The sequence below is a fragment of the Marmota marmota genome, unplaced genomic scaffold (genome assembly GCF_001458135.2).
Source record: "Marmota marmota marmota unplaced genomic scaffold, marMar, whole genome shotgun sequence".
NCBI lineage: Eukaryota > Metazoa > Chordata > Mammalia > Rodentia > Sciuridae > Marmota > Marmota marmota.
In genome coordinates, this window is record NW_026000108.1 from 42422866 (window position 1) to 42441731 (window position 18866).

An 18866-nucleotide genomic window follows, 5' to 3' on the forward strand; every position below is an offset into this window, starting at 1 on the left:
AAACAGGGCTGGGGAAATAAGTGATAAGAAGAACATGAACTTAGCATGCACAAAACTCTAGGTTCAGTACCTAGCACCAAAAAAAAAAAAAAAGTTTGGGGAGAAATTTATAGAGCTATGTCTGATCTCAATTCCTGAAACATTTAGATTTCTGTACACATTTTTCCTGAAAGCAAGAAAATTGATGTTATGGGGACTTCAGTGAATGAGGAAAGGGAAGAAAAGGTGAAATGGGGTCTGTTTTTACTTTTAAATGTTGAAGCCTAAAATAAAGAGCAGTTGTACATGGTGATACTTGCAATCCAGAGCCTCAGAAGGCTGAGGTAGGAGGATTACAAGTTCAAGGCTAGCTTTGGCCACTTAATGATACCCTGTCTCATAACAAAACATAAAAAGGGTTGGGGATATAGGTCAGTGGTAGAGCACCCCCAGGTTCAATCCCCAATACTTTAAAAACTAACCAAATAAATAAATACATAAATAAGAGCAAAGATTAGAGCATGATGATTAGAAAAATATTCATTTACGAATTAAAATTTCAGTTTGGCACATTCCTGTAATGCCAGCGGCTCAGGAGGCTGAGACAGGAGGATTGGGAGTTCATAGCCAGCCTCAGCAAAAGCGAGGCACTAAGCAACTCAGTGAGTGAGACCCTGTCTATAAATAAAATAAAAAATAAGGCTGGGGATGTGGCTTAGTAGTCAAATGCCCCTGAGTTCAATCCCTGATAACCTCCCCCCCACCAAAATAAAAAATTAAAATTTTAGAGGTTGGGATGTGGTGGAGCACTTGTGTGGCATGTAGGAGACCCTGGGTTTGTTCACCAGCACTGAAACAAAAACCAAAAATTTAAATTTCTTAAGCAGGGTATGATGGCATGTGTCTGTAGTTCCAGTGCTTTGTAGTTTAAAGCAAGAGACTTGCACCGGGATTTGAGACAAGCCTGGGCAATATAGAAAACCTGTCCTAAGAATAAGAAAGAGGGGCTGGGGTGGGAAAAAATGTACCACTCATTGGGATGGGGATGTGGCTCAAGCAGTAGCGCGCTCGCCTGGCATGCGTGCAGCCCGGGTTCGATCCTCAGCACCACATACAAACAAAGATGTTGTGTCCGCCAAGAACTGAAAAATAAATATTAAAAAAAAAATTCTCTCTCTCTCTCTCTCTCTCTCTCTCTCTTAAAAAAAAAAAAAAGAATAAGAAAGAAAGAAAAATGAAAATTTCTTGATCACACCCAATATTGACAGTGATATGGCGATGGGCATTCTCATATATTGTAGGTTTGAATGTAAAAATAGTACAGATTTCGCAATGGGCAGTTTTGGTGATGGGCAGATTTTTAAATTTACATGTTCTTTGACTGAATTCCATTTCTAGAAATTTATTTTGATGGAATAAATAACTTCACATTTGTATCTGTATAATGTTAACCAAAGGTATATTTATAAGAACAAAAAATTAGAAACAGCATGAGTTTCTGTACTAGTAAAGGATTAGCTAGGTTTTAGTATAATCACACACTAGATTACCATGTAGTCATTAAACCAATAACATAGATTCATATTTATTATAACATAGGTGTTCACATTATATTAAGTAGGAGAAGGGAAAAGGCTCAAAGAATATGCAGAATACCCCACTTTCGTTTTAAGATGCAGCCATGCATTTTCATTTAAAAAAAAAAGTGAAATGCTGGTTTTATCTCTAGGTGATAAGATTATTTTCTTCATTTAATGCTTTTCTATAATCAATGTTTAGTAATTAATAATTATTACATTTACACATTTAAAAAAAATTTTTGTAGCTGTTGATGGACCTTTTATTAATTTATTTATATGTGGTGCTGAGAATCAAACCCAGTGCCTCACACATGATAGGTAAGCATTCTACCACTGAGTCACAACCCCAGCCCCTACATTTACATATTTTTAAAATGCCCTTTAAAAAAACTTTTAGCATAGATACTACAAGTGAAAAAAAAGTACCAAAGAGGTAGGGTAATCAATATATATATAGTATATTTGATGCTAATGTAAATTTTAAATTTGCTTGTTGTTATACTAAAATATTCTGCTCGGTAATTTAGTTCTTACTTTTTGACATGGTAAAAGAAATCGGAATTACCCAGCAATACTAATTTTAAAACAATTTTTTTCCTGTAGATCTTTGCCGACGTTCATTTTCAGAAGACTCTGTAAGTATTCTGTTAAACCAAATTTTACACTTCTAATGTAATTACTAGAGGTTTCATTGTATGATTTACCTACTTTTTGTAAAAGATGATGAATTTGTTAAATAGGTGTCACTTGATCAAAGTCAAAACTTGGACAAAGTCTAGGGTGATAAGCTAAAATTTAAAAATTTATATTTACCATAAGCATTTTATTTTAAATTCATATAAATATAAAATTATTCTCTTAGTTTAGGATGTGGGACTAAAGGTTTTTGAGTCCTCCTAGCAATTTGATGCATATTTATTATATAATCCAATATTTCTTGTTTTCACTTTTTATTTTTCTTTTTTAAGTACAATATTGTTTTTTTCCCCTTTTTTTTTTTTTTTTAATCTTTTCAGGGCCTAAGACCAAAACCAGGGTCTTGTGCATGGTAGGCAAGTGCTGTGCCATTGAACTAAATCCCCAACCCCAAGTGCAACAATGTCTTAACTCATTAAGTCCCAAGTTTCAGTTTTGCCAATATTTCGATGAAATTGACACAGGGGTATTGAAGTAGATTGGAAATCATAATCTAGAGGTTATACATATTACTAACATCACTAATAATATTATAATGTAATTATAGAATATTCATCGTGATATAATTTATAATAAAAGTTCGTTATTTATTGATAACATTATATAATTGTTTTATATTTTACATACTATATTTAATTTTGGGGGAGCGGGGGGGCGGGATGGGTACCAGGGATTGAACTCAGGGCACTCAATTACTGAGCCACGTCCCCAGCCCTATTTTTTATTTTATTTAGAGACAGGGTCTTGCTGAGTTGCTTAGCGCCTTGCTTTTCCTGAGGCTGGCTTTGAATTCCTGATCCTCCTGTCTCAGCCTCCCAAGCTGCTGGAATTACAGGTGTGCGTCACTGTGCCCAGCACTATATGTAAATTTTTATAGTTGTCTCACTTACTGGATGATTCAACAAAATGGGGATATAGTTGAGAAGCAGTTTCATTACAGAGACATTATAGATGTTAACTTTTTCTTTTTGATCTCTAAAGTTTTTGTCTCATAACTAATCAGAAAGTAATTTTCTTTAGGAAACTATCATTAGCAAATCTTTCTGAGTTTTTTACACAGTTTACATTTTTGAAGCAAGCTTCTTTTATAGATATAATTTTTATTTTAAAATTCATTTTATCATTTCCTTATCAAACACAACTGACAAAATGTGCTTGGGAACAAACATCTGATTCCTGGTCAGGATACAGTCACCAACATACAGTAATCTGATTCCTGGTCCCCACAGTGCTGAGTTGGTAAAATAGAGTAGCCTCTTAGCTCTCAATACATGTTATCCATGAACATCAGCCAGACTTCTGGAAGGATTGGATTATATGGGTTGATAGAGAGCATCAGTTAAGAGAGCTACCTAGATTTTAATAGAATTCATTCAATTATAAAATTATGGAAATTGGAAAAAAGTTTCTTCTCCTGCTTATGTATTTGAAGTTCTTTATATATTATTAATTAGAATTTTGTAATTTTTGGTTTAGAGTTATAGTAGAATTGACACAGAAGCATTTTTAATATTATGTTTTTAAAATTTATGAATATTGTATAAAGTAATACATGGTATTCCTGTTTGTTGTCATGTTCTTCAGAATCTTTTTGCCATATTTCCTTTAAAAAATCTCTTTTGGTGACAATTCTATATTTTCAAAAACTGACCCTCAGGGAAAATACCTGAAATTACATGTCTTCTTAAAGATTGTAAAACTTTCAAGTGTTTGGTAAAATATGTGAATCAGTTTGTAAAATTTAGAGGAAAAAAAAAGTTTCTTTTCCTGCTTAGGATGGGACTGAGGAAGACCCACAGGCAGAACTGGCCATCATTCATGGTCAGATGGCCTATATTCTGCAGCTTCAGGGTCGTACCGAGGAGGCTTTGCAACTTTACAATCAGATAATAAAACTAAAGTAAGTGCATTAAAAAGGAAGTATCCTTTATATGGGATAAGGCTTCTCTTTAAAGGTTTGTTCAATTTTAACTGTTGCTTGTTGTTCACAGGCCAACTGATGTGGGATTGTTAGCTGTAATTGCAAATAACATCATTACCATTAATAAGGTATGGAATATCCATGATTTTCCTATATATCTATGACACTGAAAGCAGATTACCCTAGCTTTATTCTAGGATAAGTGTTATTTTTTCCTTGACAGAAAAAAAATCCAGGTCTAGCAAATCACAGCAGAGAGTATTTAGCCCTTATAATGTTGATGTTTCTGCAGTGTGTTTTCAAGTAATAAAACTCTTGGACTGAACTTTATGCCTCCATTCTCCAAGTTTATGATCATTTAGAGAATCTCTTTCTTAGAGATAAAAGTTGTTTGGACTTTTAACTTTAAATGCATGCTTGTTTTATGTGATTTCTTCATATACTGAGTTTCAATGCATAAGTTTTCATTATAAATTTTTTCTCTTGAGTATCCACCCCCAGTTCCAGGAAGGGGACGAGGTGTAGGCACATGCTGTATCTTCATCCTTTCATCCTGTGGAAAATATTACAAGTGTCTTTGAATATACATAGTCTTAATTTAAGAGTATTGTGCTAATCAAATTAATCACAACTTAGAACATTATTTTAATGGAAAAACATTCAAGTTTAGATTTTAAATCCAAGGTAGTAGAAAATAGAAGTAGCTAACATTTGATTTCTCTTGATATGCTGTGTGATTTTTCAAGTGCCATCTTATTTCATCATCACAGTAATATTTTTAGGTGGTAGTCCTTATCTCCAGTTTATAGGATTTTAAGCTGGGGCTGAAAAAAGTTGAAAAGATATAGCCAATATGAGGTAGCACCTGATCCCAAGACTCGAATTCCAAGGCTTGTCCCTTCTGCTCCTTTATGATACTTCTCTCCTCAGAAAGTCTTGATGGTGCTTCTCTCCTCCACAAAAATGCTGAGGGTCTCTAAATGTGAGATGGTGGCATTAAATGGGGTTATCATTGCTGCTGGTATTTGAATCTTGGCAGAAATACATAACTGCCTATGTTTATGAATTTTGAGATGCTTGTCAGGATGGAGCCTTTTATCTGACATATATAATTTTGGAGAGTATATTATGTAAAATACATATCTCTATCTAAATATAATTTATATATTGAACTTAATTTTCAGTTCACAGATTTATTAACTTTTTATTCAAAATAATAAGTCTTTGTCATTGTGTACTTTAAAATTCATCCTGATGTTTTTTAAAAGTAAATGCATGTTTAAATTTCTTGTCTGTAGACTTATTTGGTTTGGTAAGTTCCTGAGGCTGGTTGCTGGGATCAAGTTGCTCCCACCACACTATGCCTTCTCTATTTGTTGGTACCTGGGGATTGAACTCAACCACTGAGCCACTTCCCCAGCCCTATTTTGTATTTTATTTAGAGACAGGGTTTCACTGAGTTGCTTAGTACCTCGTGTTTGATGAGGCTGGCTTTGAACTCGCAGCCTCCCGAGCCTCTAGGATTATAAGTGTGCACCATCATGCCCGGCTCTTGTCTTTATACATTATAACTGCCATATTTGGTGAAAGGAAAATCTCTGGGTTGGCATATTTGAGTTGACTCCAAAGAAGGAATATGGTGTAAAGGTTAAGCAACAGAACAAGCATATGTACATGTAAAGAAATATTTATGGTTTGTGGGGGAAAAGTGAGAAAACGGAGGAGTATAGATATTTGCTGGGTAGTAAAAACAAATAGGTTATTAAATTATATTAAGGTATGGTAGGCCTTGAAAATTCAAGTTTTTGAATATTTAAGTGAATGTCATGACAGTGTTTAAGAAAAGTCTAGCAGTGGCATGCATGAAGAATTGCATTATAAAAATAGTGATACAAGAGAACCAAGTAGAAAAGAGGGTTTCTTTTTGGGGGGTGGTTTGCTGTGTTACCTAGACTGGCCTGAAACTCCTGGATTCCATTGATCCTGCCTCAGCCACCTAAGTAGTGGGACTAGATGTGCACTACTGCGCCTGTCTTAAAATTGTTTTGGAACTTCATAATGAGAAAGAGTAAAATTTGTTTTGGATTTTTTTCTTTGCTTTTAATCTTTAAAATGGTATAATAATTTAATTAAAAAATTTTTAGACCTTTATTTCACTTATTTATTTTTTTATGTGGTGCTGAGGATGGAACCCAGGGTTTTGCATGTGCAAGGTGAGCACTCTACTGCTGAGCCACAACCCCAGCCCATAATAATTTAATTTTTACAAGCACAGCTGTATCACCTGTTTGCAAGTAAATATGCTTATTTACAAAGCCCTATTTGTCAATAAATACATGTATTACAAAATTTGGATAGTGGACACTCAGGTTCTCAGTTTGTCTTTTTTTTTTTTTCCTAAGTGCAAAACAAGCAGTTAATAATGGAAAGAAGAAAAAAATCTTATTCTTCAAAGCAGCTCACTTCTCACTTAAACCATTTATTTGTAAATAAGAATCCTTTTTAAAGCTCTAAAGGAATGGGGCTAGATTGTAGGATAAATACATATACACTGGTAGGTTTGAATTGCAGAGATTTTTGTCTACATCTGTGAACCAATAACCCAAGACAGATTTAGCTGCCCAACCAGATAACTACATCTAAGCTCTCTTGTTATATTGATATAAAATAATGAAAGAGGAGTAAGGCCTTAATGTGTCAAAAGAATTGAAGTTGGAGATTCTATTAATGATGGATATATTTTATTTTGTCAGGACCAAAATGTCTTTGACTCCAAGAAGAAGGTGAAACTAACCAATGCAGAAGGAGTAGAGTTTAAACTTTCCAAGAAACAATTGCAAGCTATAGAATTTAACAAAGCTTTGCTTGCTATGTACACAAATCAGGTAGGTAATAGGCTTCTGGTTCCCTAACTGAACTTTTTGTAATATGAGATATGTTAGTCTAATCTATTTATATATTTTTTAATGTTTTTTCTTATTTTCTTCTTTATCATGTCATATGTCATAGATTTTTTTTTTTCTTAAGTAATTTACCCAGTTCTCTTTAAGGATATGGCTTTTAAGGGGAAGAAAATAGCATTAACATCTTTAAGTGAGGTGACTTTCTCATTACTTTGTTCTGATCTCTCTGAATTAAAACAAACTTATCAAAGATGCCAGTCATGATTACAGATTTTAGATTCATCTTTCATTTTAATTGTGCATAATTGTAGATTATAAATGTTAAGTTCAGTTCTAACTCTTTTATTTTTTTCTCATTATATTTTTTATTGGTGCATTATTGTTGTATATAATGATGGCATTTGTTGTTGTATATTTGTACATGCATGCAGTATAATCTTATAATTTGACCAAAATCCTTTTTCTCCACATCCTCTCTAGCATTTTTTTTTTTTTTTTTTGGTGGGGAGGGCGGTGCTGGGGATTGAACTCAGGGGCACTCAACCACTGAGCCACATCCCCAGCATTTTTTATATTTTATTTAGAGACAGGGTCTCACTGAGTTGTTTAGCGCCTTGCTGATACTTCACTGAATTTATTAGCTCTAGCATTCATTTGATGGAGTTTTTTTGGATCTTCTAAGTATAGGCAGTTTTAGTTGTAATATGCATTCTAATTTTAACTATAATATTCGTTCTTATTAAATTTTGAAATTTATACTCTTAGAGTCAAGGTTTTATTGGGAGAGTGAAAGGCAGTAATAATTTAGAACCGAATCAAGTTATTCTTAATACTTTTGTAAGAAATATTTGTGTTTTGTGGTTTTAAAGCTTATACTTGAGACATGTTATTTTAAAAAAAATTCTGGAATTTATGCATTCAAATGAACATGTATAATTTTTCCTTTAAAGGCTTTTAGAACACATAACTTAAATTCAGTAAATGGAAATCTTTTTTTCTTATAAGAAAAAATTGAGAATAGATGCAATACATTGTTTTTCTAAGCTTGCGTAGTTCTTCACCTATTTGGGTTTTTTTTAGATATACATGACAGTATATTTTGACATACATACATGGAGTATATTATATTCTAATTAGGATCCTTTCTTGTGGTTGTACATGATGTGGAGATTCACTTTGGTATATTCATATGTTCCTCTTTTCTTTTAATTTCTTTAACCAGATTGTTTTTGTGGGGGTTGGGGGTGTGTCTTCTAGGCAGAACAGTGTCGCAAAATATCTGCTGGTTTACAGTCCCAAAGTCCTGCACATCTCCTGCCTGTGTTAATCCAGGCTGCCCAGCTCTGCCGTGAAAAGCAGCATACAAAAGCAATAGAGCTACTTCAGGTAAAGACATTATACTTGAACTTGTTTTTTTTTAAGTTGTTAATGGACACACTACCTTTATTTTATTTGTTTATTTTTATGTGGTGCTAAGGATCAAACCTAGTGCTTCACCATGCTAGGTAAGCACTCTACCACTGAGCTACACCCCCAGACCTATACTTGAATTTTTAATGAGGTATCAGGCAGTTATGGCCTTGTTTCTTAATAATAATAACTTATAAGCTTTTAAGTTTGTTGGGAAAAGTAATAGAAAATGTACCAGTAAATAAATTCCAGGGTTACTTTGGTTCTTTTTTTTTTTTTTTTTTTTTANGTAGTGCTGAGAAAGAAATTTCTCTTTTTGTTTTTTTTTTTTTTTTTTTTTTTAATATTGTGTTTTAGTTGTAGGTGGACATAATGCCTTTATTTATTTATTTATTTAATGTGGTGCTGAGGATTGAACAGAGTGCCTCACATGTGCTAGGCAAGCGCTCTCCCACTGAGCCACAACCCCAGCCCCACTCTGGTTTATTCTTATGCTACAGCTTTGTTTTCTGTAAGTTTGCAGAACATGGGTAACTTGTGTTTTAGTAATGTATTCTTCAGTGAATTCTACTCAAAACTTCGTTACTTAGATTTTTTTGTTTTTGTTTTGATTTTGAGACAGAGTCTTGCTAAATTGCCCATGCTGGCCTTAACCCCTTGAATAGCTGAGATTACATGCATGCAACACCATGCCTGACTTCCAAATTTAAAAATCTTATATAGCTGAGATAAGTGATAAGTAATTATAATATCTGCAGTTGTGTAAATTAAATGATTTTTTTTCTCTCAACTGAAACAATTTCAGGAATTTTCAGATCAGCATCCAGAAAATGCAGCTGAAATTAAGCTGACCATGGCACAGTTGAAAATTTCCCAAGGTATTAATATTTTATTTTACACTTTTAACATAATGGTAAAGCATAAATTATTGTTTCAAACATGAGTAGACTTGAGATCACCAACAGATTTTGCAGTGAGGTAGTTGGCCCTTTCTTTTGGTTATTCCTTAGTTGCTAGAATGAGTCTTGAAGCAAAGTATTCCTCTGTCCAAAAGACTATACTTACACATACATATTTATATCTATCACTGGGGAGAAAGGGATTATTTTGCATTGTACTCTCCAATAGTGTTCAGCTTGGCCCTTTATCTTTCATTTTTATTTTGCCACCTATAGATTTAATGAGAACTGATGTGTTTGATTCTTACAGAAAACTATCAGTGTTTTTGTTTTGTAATTTTGATTCAACCTTGAGTGATTAATAGAATTATTATTGTCTAGCATTCTAGCCACTAGCCAAATGAAGCTACTCTAACTTTAAATCAATCAAAATCAAGTGAAGTTTAAGATTTAGTTGGGTTAGCCATGCTTGGAAGTACTTAGTAGCCACATGCATCTAGTAGCTGCTGTGTTGGATAGCACAGATGAAAGCATTTTCTTTTCTTTCTTTGGTACCTGGAATTGAACCCAGAGGTGCTTAACCACTGAGCCACATCCCCAGCCCCGCTCCTTTTAAATATGTTTTTAATTGTAGATGGACACAATACCTTTATTTTGTTTATTTAGTTTTTTTTAATGTGGTGCTGGGGATGGATCCCAGTGCCTCATGCTTGCTAGGCAGGCGCTCTACCACTGAGCTGCAACCCCAGCCCCTCCCTAGCCCTTTTTTATGTTTAGAGACAGGGTCTTGCTGAGTTGCTAAGTGTCTCACTAAGTTGCTGAGGCTGGCTTCAAACTTGCAATCCTCCTGTCAGGAGTTTGCCACCACTCCTGGCTTGAAAGGACATTTTCTTCATTATAGAAAACTGTCAGACCACTCTGGTTCTCAATGAGGGTGGTAAATGGTCAAAAAAATCTCATATATTACAATGGCTGAAATTAAAATTTCATGAACTGGGGGAGTTTGGCAATTAAGAAAAAATGTCCAAAAAGTCTTTTAAATGAAGCAATAAAAAACAGGGTTGAGAAATAGTGTTGATTTCCCTGTTACCCTCACATTTCCTTATCTTCCTCACTTGTCTTTTTTTTTGAACCCAGGTACACTTAACACTGAGCCACATCCCCAGCCCTTTAAAAAAATTTTTTTTTTGAGATAGGGTCTGACTAAGTTGCTTAGGGCCTTGCTAAGTTGCTGAGGCTGGCTTTGAATTTGGTGATCCTCCCGATTCAGCCCTCAGCCTCGCGTGTCACTGGGATTACAGGTGTGCGCCATCATGCCTGGCTCCTTGCCCTTCCCTTTACCTTTTTTCCTCATCTTTTTTTTGTGGGGGGGAGGGGTGGTGGTGATGGTGTTATTTGGTTTGGGTTTGGGTTTCTTTTTTGGAGACAGGGTCTTGCTATATGTTGCCCAGGCTGGCCTTGAACTCTTGGGTTCAAGCAGTCTTCCTAATATAGCTGCCTTAGCCTCCTTGAGTAGCTAGAACTATAGGTGCCCACCTGCCAACACTCTTGACTGCCTGGTTTCTGTTGATTCTTACAAAGATTATTTATCATCCTGAGAGGAGAAAAAAACTGGAGAGAGTCTTTTGTATTTTTTTTAATTATTATTTGTTTTGTTTTTAAAGTTGTTGAAGTTTATAATGAGTGGAAAACCCAAAATTTTATCACCACAGATTTTCCTTTGCATTTATATCTATATTAACATATAGCAAGGCCTTTAGGGAAGGATTCACCTACTACTATATTCAAATTACAGAGTGATAAAAGAAAAACAGAACTGAAACAGAATGGGAGTTGAGAGACTTCTTTTCTGGAAATAACTCTGCTATTAATTTTGTAAGCTTAAACAAGATACATTATTTCTTCTTACGTCAGTTTCCTTTTCTGTGAAATTAACAGAAGGAGTATATTAACCCCAAGAACCCAAAGCTTGTATATCTAGAGATAGTACAAAATATAAGACTGTGATTTCAATAATGATTTTGTTTTTAATCTCCTAAGGTAATATTTCCAAAGCATGTTTAATATTGAGAAGTATAGAGGAGTTAAAGCATAAACCAGGCATGGTGAGTTTGTAATTAAAATATTATAAGACTTGAGAAGATAGTGGAATTGTATGTCTGATGTTCATTTATATTTAATTTCTACTAATTTTCTTATGTATAATTTATAAGGTATGAATAGTAGAATAATAGCATTTATTTGGTATAAATTTAATTTCATTCTGTGTTCTGCTTTTTGTTAGTTTACTATTCAGTCAAATGTGCCAGGCCCTATTAGGTCCTTAAATTATTGAAGAAAGTCAACCTCAGATAATCTCAGACCTGTATAGGGAATTTCTTAGACTTAAATTGTATATCATGTCACTTTGAGTTAAGATAATTTAGTAATAGTGGCCAAACTTTAGTATTTAGTTCTCTGGTTATTCAAATAGCACAGGTTTAGATCATTAATATAGCTAGGAAAGCATCTGTTTCATAGTAAAGACATTTTGTGGTGGTAGGATGTACATCTATTGAATGGAAACTGTTTTACTCATGTTTGTTTTCTCAACACAATTTGTTTGCAGCTAGTACTCAATAAATATCTAATAATAACTATGTTAGTGCATTGTCTTGATTCTTATTTTAAGGATTGTTCTACACTTCATAGTAGAATCCAATAACAATGTGCTGAAAATAAAATGTTTTTAAGATTTAATATCTGTCCCTCTTTTACCTTTCCTGGAATTTGTCCATTTCATCTACGTTGTTGAATTTATTGCCATAGAAGATATGTATAATGTTTATTTTCCTCTTAATATCTTTTTTTGTGTGTGTGTGGTGCTGAGGATGGAACCCAGGGCCTTATACTTGCGAGGCAAGTACTGTAGCAACCGAGCTATATCCCCAGCCCCTCTTACATTTTTTATATTCATGTCTTTTTTTCTGGCCAGTTTATTATTTTTACTAATGTTTATTTTTTTGGAGAGAGGTTTACTGGGGATTGAACTCAGGGGTGCTCAACCACTGAGCCACATCCCCAGCCCTATTTTGTAATTTAGAGACAGTGTCTCACTGAGTTGCTTAGCACCTTGCCATTGCTGAGGCTAGCTTTGAACTTGCAATCCTCTGCCTCAGCCTCCCAAGCAGCTGGGATTACAGGCATGCGCCACTACACCTGGCTGGCTCTTTTTTTTGTTTTAACTTATATTTTACTTATTTATTCTTATATGGTGCTGAGGATTGACCCCAGTGCCTCATACATGCTTAGCAAGCGCTCTACCACTGAGCTATAACTACAGCCCACCTGATATTTATTAAAGATACAACTTTTTGTCTCTGTTTCTGTCCTCATCTGTCTTTATTTCCTACTGCTTCTCCTGTTTTCCCTCCCCTTCTACTCTAGCCATGTGGGCCTCCTTGCTGTCCTTCAAGCATACTGGACAAGCTTTTCACTGGCTTTATGCAGCTCAGGCCCCATGAGCTCATCAACAGGAGTTCAGCTACACTAATGTATACCTGGCTGATCATACACTTGAATGTCTAGTGGTGTTTTGCTTTGTAAATGTGTCTAAGCACTTCTCAGCTTCTGATCTTACCAAACCATTTGTTAGCTGACACTGCTTTAATTCATTAATTTATACCTTTGACTGTATAGGTGTCTGCATTAGTGACCATGTACAGCCATGAGGAAGATATTGATAGTGCCATTGAGGTCTTCACACAAGCCATCCAGTGGTATCAAAACCATCAGGTAAATAAGGAGTAAAGTGTTATAAAGACATGTTTTAGATAAACAATCATTTGTGTTTTTTGAAGCTCCTTCTTGTGTATGTGTACATGAAATAAGAATGATAGTAGAACATGGTTGCATGTAATAGAGCTCATCTTAAGTAGCTAGAGAGCCCATGGATGGTAGTAATTATTGGAGCAATAGTATATGGAATAATTGTTTATCATGTCTCCATCTAATAGGAACATCTTGAGTTTTTCCATTGTGGGTCTCTGCATGGGCAATATCCAACTTCCCATCATATGTACACACTAATGCCATTTATATTATTAATACTATTGGTAGTGGAGAGACATAATTGTTCTGGGAAATATTATGTTTATGGTTGACAACTGTGGTGGTATATATTTAGGATTTGGTTTTAGGAGAATGTTTTTAGTCACAGATAACCTAAGTAGAACTGGGTTTTGTAACTTCATAAATTGGTGATTACTTATACTAATGTCTTTACCTATCTGTGTGTGTGTGTGTGTGTGTGTGTGTGTGTGTGTGAGAGAGAGAGAGAGAGAGAGAGATTGTTGTTTTAGGCATTCAGTAAAACTTAGGATGAGGAATTTAATGGATAGGTCCATTTTAAAAGTTTAATTAATGCAACTTCATTGATTTACTAGATATTTGGCTTAACTTTTTTTTATTATTTATTTTTAATTGGACCTGTAGCCCAAATCTCCTGCTCATTTGTCATTGATAAGAGAAGCTGCAAACTTCAAACTCAAATATGGGCGGAAGAAGGAGGCAATTAGTGACCTAGAACAGCTATGGAAGTAAGCTCTAAAATTTGGAGATGTAGAAATCCACATTTTGTTTCTGTTATTGATATGAGGGAGTTATTTTCCACATTTGTGTTACTTTCTTATTTTACAAACTGTTCAGTGACTATCTTCTTTCTTCTTTCAGACAAAATCCAAAAGATATTCACACCCTAGCGCAACTTATTTCTGCTTACTCACTTGTGGATCCAGAGAAAGCTAAAGTGTATCCTTTTGACTATTGTTTCAGACAGCTCCCCATAAAGCACTAGAGGCTGAGTTTTGACCAGGTATTTTTATGTTGTAAATTTCAACTAGAATTCATAACTCCCTTCCAAAGTGATAAAAGGAAAAATTAGAATTATTGATCAGTGTGATTGGAAAATACAGTGATGGATCCACTTTGGGATTATTAGCTCCAAAAGCAAAAATGAAGTCCACAAGGTGCAACCCTATATTTCTCCAGGTTCAAGTCCAGCTGCACATAATAATGAATGAATGAAAAGACAACAGCATGTTTTATGTGCATAGTTGAGCATGAATTATGAACTATTAGAAACATTTATTATTGATAAGAGGATTTTGAGTCCTGATAGAGCTTAGATCATATGTGCTACACTAATCAGTGTGTGTTCCTGAAACTGAGGTGGGGTGGTGGATGCTAAGTCAAAGCATTTGCAGTTAAAAAACCTGTTTTATAAGCTTGATGGTTGCAACTTTTTTTTCCCCCCAGGGTGAAAAATAATCTTTTTATATTTGTTCTTTTTAGTTATACAGGACAATAGAATGTATTTTGACATGCATATATGGAATATAACTTCCCATTCTTGTGATCGTACATGATGTGGAGTTACACTGGTCATGTATTCATGTATGAACATAGGAAAGTTATATCCAGTTCATTCTACTGTCTTTATTTTTTTATTTTTTGTGCTGGGGATCGAACCCAGGGCCTTGTGTATGCAAGGCAAGCACTCTACCAACTGAGCTATATCCCCACCCCTCTACTGTCTTTATTGATAGTTGTCTTGAAACTACCTTGAACTATATCCCTAAAGTTATAGATGATTAGATTTTCATTCTTCAAGTTCTCCTTTCAGAACAGATATTTATAATTGGCATAACTTGCAGATTTATTATTCCGTAGATTTTAGAACATTTTTTGCTTCTGATGACAGGTATCAGAAAAAGACAATATTTTTATAGTGGCACAAATATATTGAAAGGCGCGTGCCTGTGTGTTTTATGTTCCTAAACTCCTATTCTATCCCAGTCTTAGCAAACACTTGCCCTCATCAGATAGTATGTCTCTAAAAGTAGATGTCGAGGCTCTTGAAAATTCTCCTGGTGCTACGTACATTCGGAAGAAGGGTGGAAAAGTTACTGGAGATAGTCAACCGAAGGAACAAGGGTAATGTTTTTCTAATTAAAAACATTTATAAAAATATTCTAATGTTGACTTTAAATTCTACAATTTAAAGCTACATATCAAGAATAGAAGGAAAAAAAAAGAAAGAAGAAAAACCAAAACAAACAAAACTACATCTCAAAAATTCCATGTAAATAAAGCTTAAATTTGTTTCTTTTCCTTATCTTTCCCTGTGCCCAGCTCTTATTTCTTATTTCCACCCCTGTTCCTCCTTCTCAGAACTAATCTCTGATATTAGTTGTTTTTTTTTTTTTTTAATATTTATTTTTTAGGTGTAGATGGACACAACACAATGCCTTTTATTTTTTATGTGGTGCTGAGAATCGAACCCGGGTCCCGCCCGAGCTAGGCGAGCGCTCTACTGCTGAGACACAATCCCAGCCCCTCTGATATTAGTTTAATGTATCTTTCCAAATATTTTTCTTCCTGTTTATACATATAGGTGGTTAATATTTTCCTTAAATTGTTTACTTTTTTTGTTTTTTTTTTCCCAGAAGAATTATTTTGTTTGGAAATTTTCTTACATTTAATTTAAAAAGCCTTAGAGACCTTTTGATGTACTAAATGTAGGCATATTTTATTCTTTTTATTTAAAATATTCCATTGGCTTGATGCCTCCTACTTTATTTACCTGTAAGTTATTGATGTGCATTTAGATCATTTAGCATTATTGAACCAAAATTCAGATGGTTTATTTTGCTGATTTGGAGGAAAGGTTGGCCAGCTTCATTTAAAGGAATTTACAGTCTGATTCTCCTGTATTACTATCTTAATGTAGGTAGTAGAAACCTATAGTAAAATGTATGATTCTAGTTTTGATTCAGAATGAATAGAGCATGAAAGATATCAAACACTTCTCCAGTTTTGTGACTTTCATATTTTTTTATTATTTCCTCTTTTAAAATGCCTTTTGAATTTTGTTTTCTCTTTTTTTTTTTTTTAATTCAGGACTGGTGATAAACCTCAGTGGTAGAGCAGTTGCCTAGCATGCATGAGACATGGGTTTGATCCCTAGCACTGCACAAAGAAAAAGAAAAAGCAAGAATATATGATTGATTTTTTTTTCTATGATTAACTTATATAAAAAAAGCATTATCATCCTTATAATAATTTTTTAAGACTTAAAGGAATTAAAGCCTCAAAGATGTTACATTGTTCCAAATTCCATTTAATTCTAATTTTAAGATTTACCAGAAATCCCAAAATAAAATAAATTGACCCTAGGTCTTAAATGGATTTTCAAATAACATTTTAAAATATTTTCAATATTTTTTTCTCTACTAAAACAGGGTTGGGTAACTATTAAGAATATACAATTTTTATCTAAAACTTTAGTGTTCTTTATTTTCTCTTAAATAATCAGGATGTAAACTTTTAAGTTTTAAAATTAAACATAGTATTTTCATTAGGCTTATGCTCAACTTTTCAGTGCAAAAGTGTAGTCTCTTTTGGAGCTACACTATGTGAATGTATATGCTAAGTGTTGAACAAAAAATAAAGCCAAATGAAATGTATAAACAACAATTGCAGGAAAGGTTGTGTGTACTGTGATGGTGTGGGATAGAGCGGAGCATGCCACAGGGAGTAGCTCTTCCTGGGGATGGTGGCAAGTTAGGAGCAGCTTCATGAGGTAGCATTTGTGCAGATAAGAAGGGCAGAGACATAAGAAATTGCAAAGAATCTTGGGGAAACTGTATGTGTGCCTGTGCAGAATTTAGAATACTATTTCAAAGTCAGAGGGAGAGATGAAATATTAAAGTATGGCACTACATACACATTGCATTTATTATTCTTTAGGATATCCTGAAAGGACTTCCATAATTGAATGACTTGTAGAATGAGTTGGCAGGAATTATTGCTGTCTCATCTTTTTAGTTTACTGTTTCATAGTTCTCACAGAGTTATATCACATGTGAATATATACAGAGATTTTTTTTTTTCATCTGTTTTCATTGTAGCTTTCAGAATGCTTAACAATTATTTTGAAGTGTGCTTAACAGAGGTTTTACTTACTTTTTAAAGTTAACAGATTCACATGGTTCAAAATTTGAAAGATAGGGCTGGGGTGTAGTTCAGTGGTAGGAAACTTTCCTGGTATGTGACCTTTCCTGGCATGCGACCGGCGCTGGGTTCAATCCCAACACTGCAAAAAACCCAACACCACCCCCCACCTCCACCACCACCAAAATAAATAAATAAATAAAAGAATATTGAGAGTAAGTAAAAATCTTCCTCCTGTCCCTTTTCAGCCTCTCCCTCCTAGGACTATAACCAGGGTGACTAGTTTAAAATATCCTTCCAGAGATAATCTCTGTAGGTATTTTACATGTTCTTCTGGCAAAGAGTTTATCAATTCTGTAAAGTCTTGGAAAATGAAGGGTTATTTAACCAAGAGGTGTTGCAGATTTTCATGTTGATTCAAAATTTTACCAGTTACACTTCAGATACTACTCATATACTATTTAGAAAATAGTACAGAGAGGTGAAGCCAGGTGCTGTGGTATATGCCTGTAATCCTAGCGACTTGGAGGCTGAGGCAGGAGGATTGCAAGTTCGAAATCGTCCTCACCAACTTAGTGAGGCCTTAAGCAATTTAGCGGCTCTAAGCAACTTCGTGAGACCCTGTCTCAAAAATAAAAAAATAAAAAGGGCTGGGGATGTGGCTCAGTGGTTAAGTGCCCCTGAGTTTAATCCCTGGTACAAAAGAAAAAGGAATTATTTTTCAACATAATTGGCGTCTGTTTTCTGAAAACATTTTTCTGTGTTTTCTAAACTATCTTCCAGAAGTTATAATGCCTTAAGTGTGATTGAATTTAACCTGAATTAATATTTCAGCTTGTTAGCTTTGGTGAACTGGTACCAAATCTTAAATCACTTTTTATAAGGGCTGGGGGTGTAACTCAGTGGTAGAGTGCTTGCCTAGCATGCATAAGGCCCTGGGTTCAATTCTCAGCACTGCAAATAAATAAATAACCTTTATGATTAAGTGCCCAGCTTGTTCTTTTGCACATACTTAATGTCAGTAAATATTTTAGCACAGTGATGGTAATGATTTTTCTTCTCATTTTAGACAGGGAGATTTGAAGAAGAAGAAGAAGAAAAAGAAGGGTAAGCTTTTTAAGAATGAAAAACAAATTTTAGATTCCTTTCTACAAAGATAAAAAATTTGAGTTTAGGGCTGGGGATGTGGCATGCGCGGGGCCGCTGGGTTCGATCCTCAACTCCACATAAAAATAAAAAATAGATTGTGTCCACCTAAAAAAAAACACTAAAAAATATTTTTAAAAAAATAAACTTGCGTTTATTCCTAAATAGAATTCTGTAGACATAACCACGATGCCCCCTTCTCTAGTGTCTTTGAATACTTGACTTTTGTCTTGTGAGCTAAAATTTTATTAATTTAAAAGAGTGTAACTCTGAAGTTAGATTGTCCAAATTCAAATTGTTACCATAGTATTTTTTCACTGTGACTGTGGATATAACATAG

At 34.3% G+C, this 18866-nt stretch overlaps 1 protein-coding gene across 1 annotated transcript in view; it reads left to right on the forward strand.

Moving 5' to 3' along the window:
• Nucleotides 1-18866, forward strand: part of Srp72 (signal recognition particle 72) — a 33685-nt gene that overhangs the window by 9166 nt on the left and 5653 nt on the right. The window contains exons 6-17 of the mRNA XM_015482134.2: nt 2163-2194; nt 4031-4155; nt 4247-4304; nt 6930-7061; nt 8337-8465; nt 9295-9367; nt 11429-11493; nt 13067-13162; nt 13862-13965; nt 14099-14176; nt 15224-15361; nt 18450-18487. Of these exons, the coding sequence (XP_015337620.1) occupies nt 2163-2194; nt 4031-4155; nt 4247-4304; nt 6930-7061; nt 8337-8465; nt 9295-9367; nt 11429-11493; nt 13067-13162; nt 13862-13965; nt 14099-14176; nt 15224-15361; nt 18450-18487 (1068 nt within the window). The remainder of the gene's footprint in view (nt 1-2162; nt 2195-4030; nt 4156-4246; nt 4305-6929; nt 7062-8336; nt 8466-9294; nt 9368-11428; nt 11494-13066; nt 13163-13861; nt 13966-14098; nt 14177-15223; nt 15362-18449; nt 18488-18866) is intronic.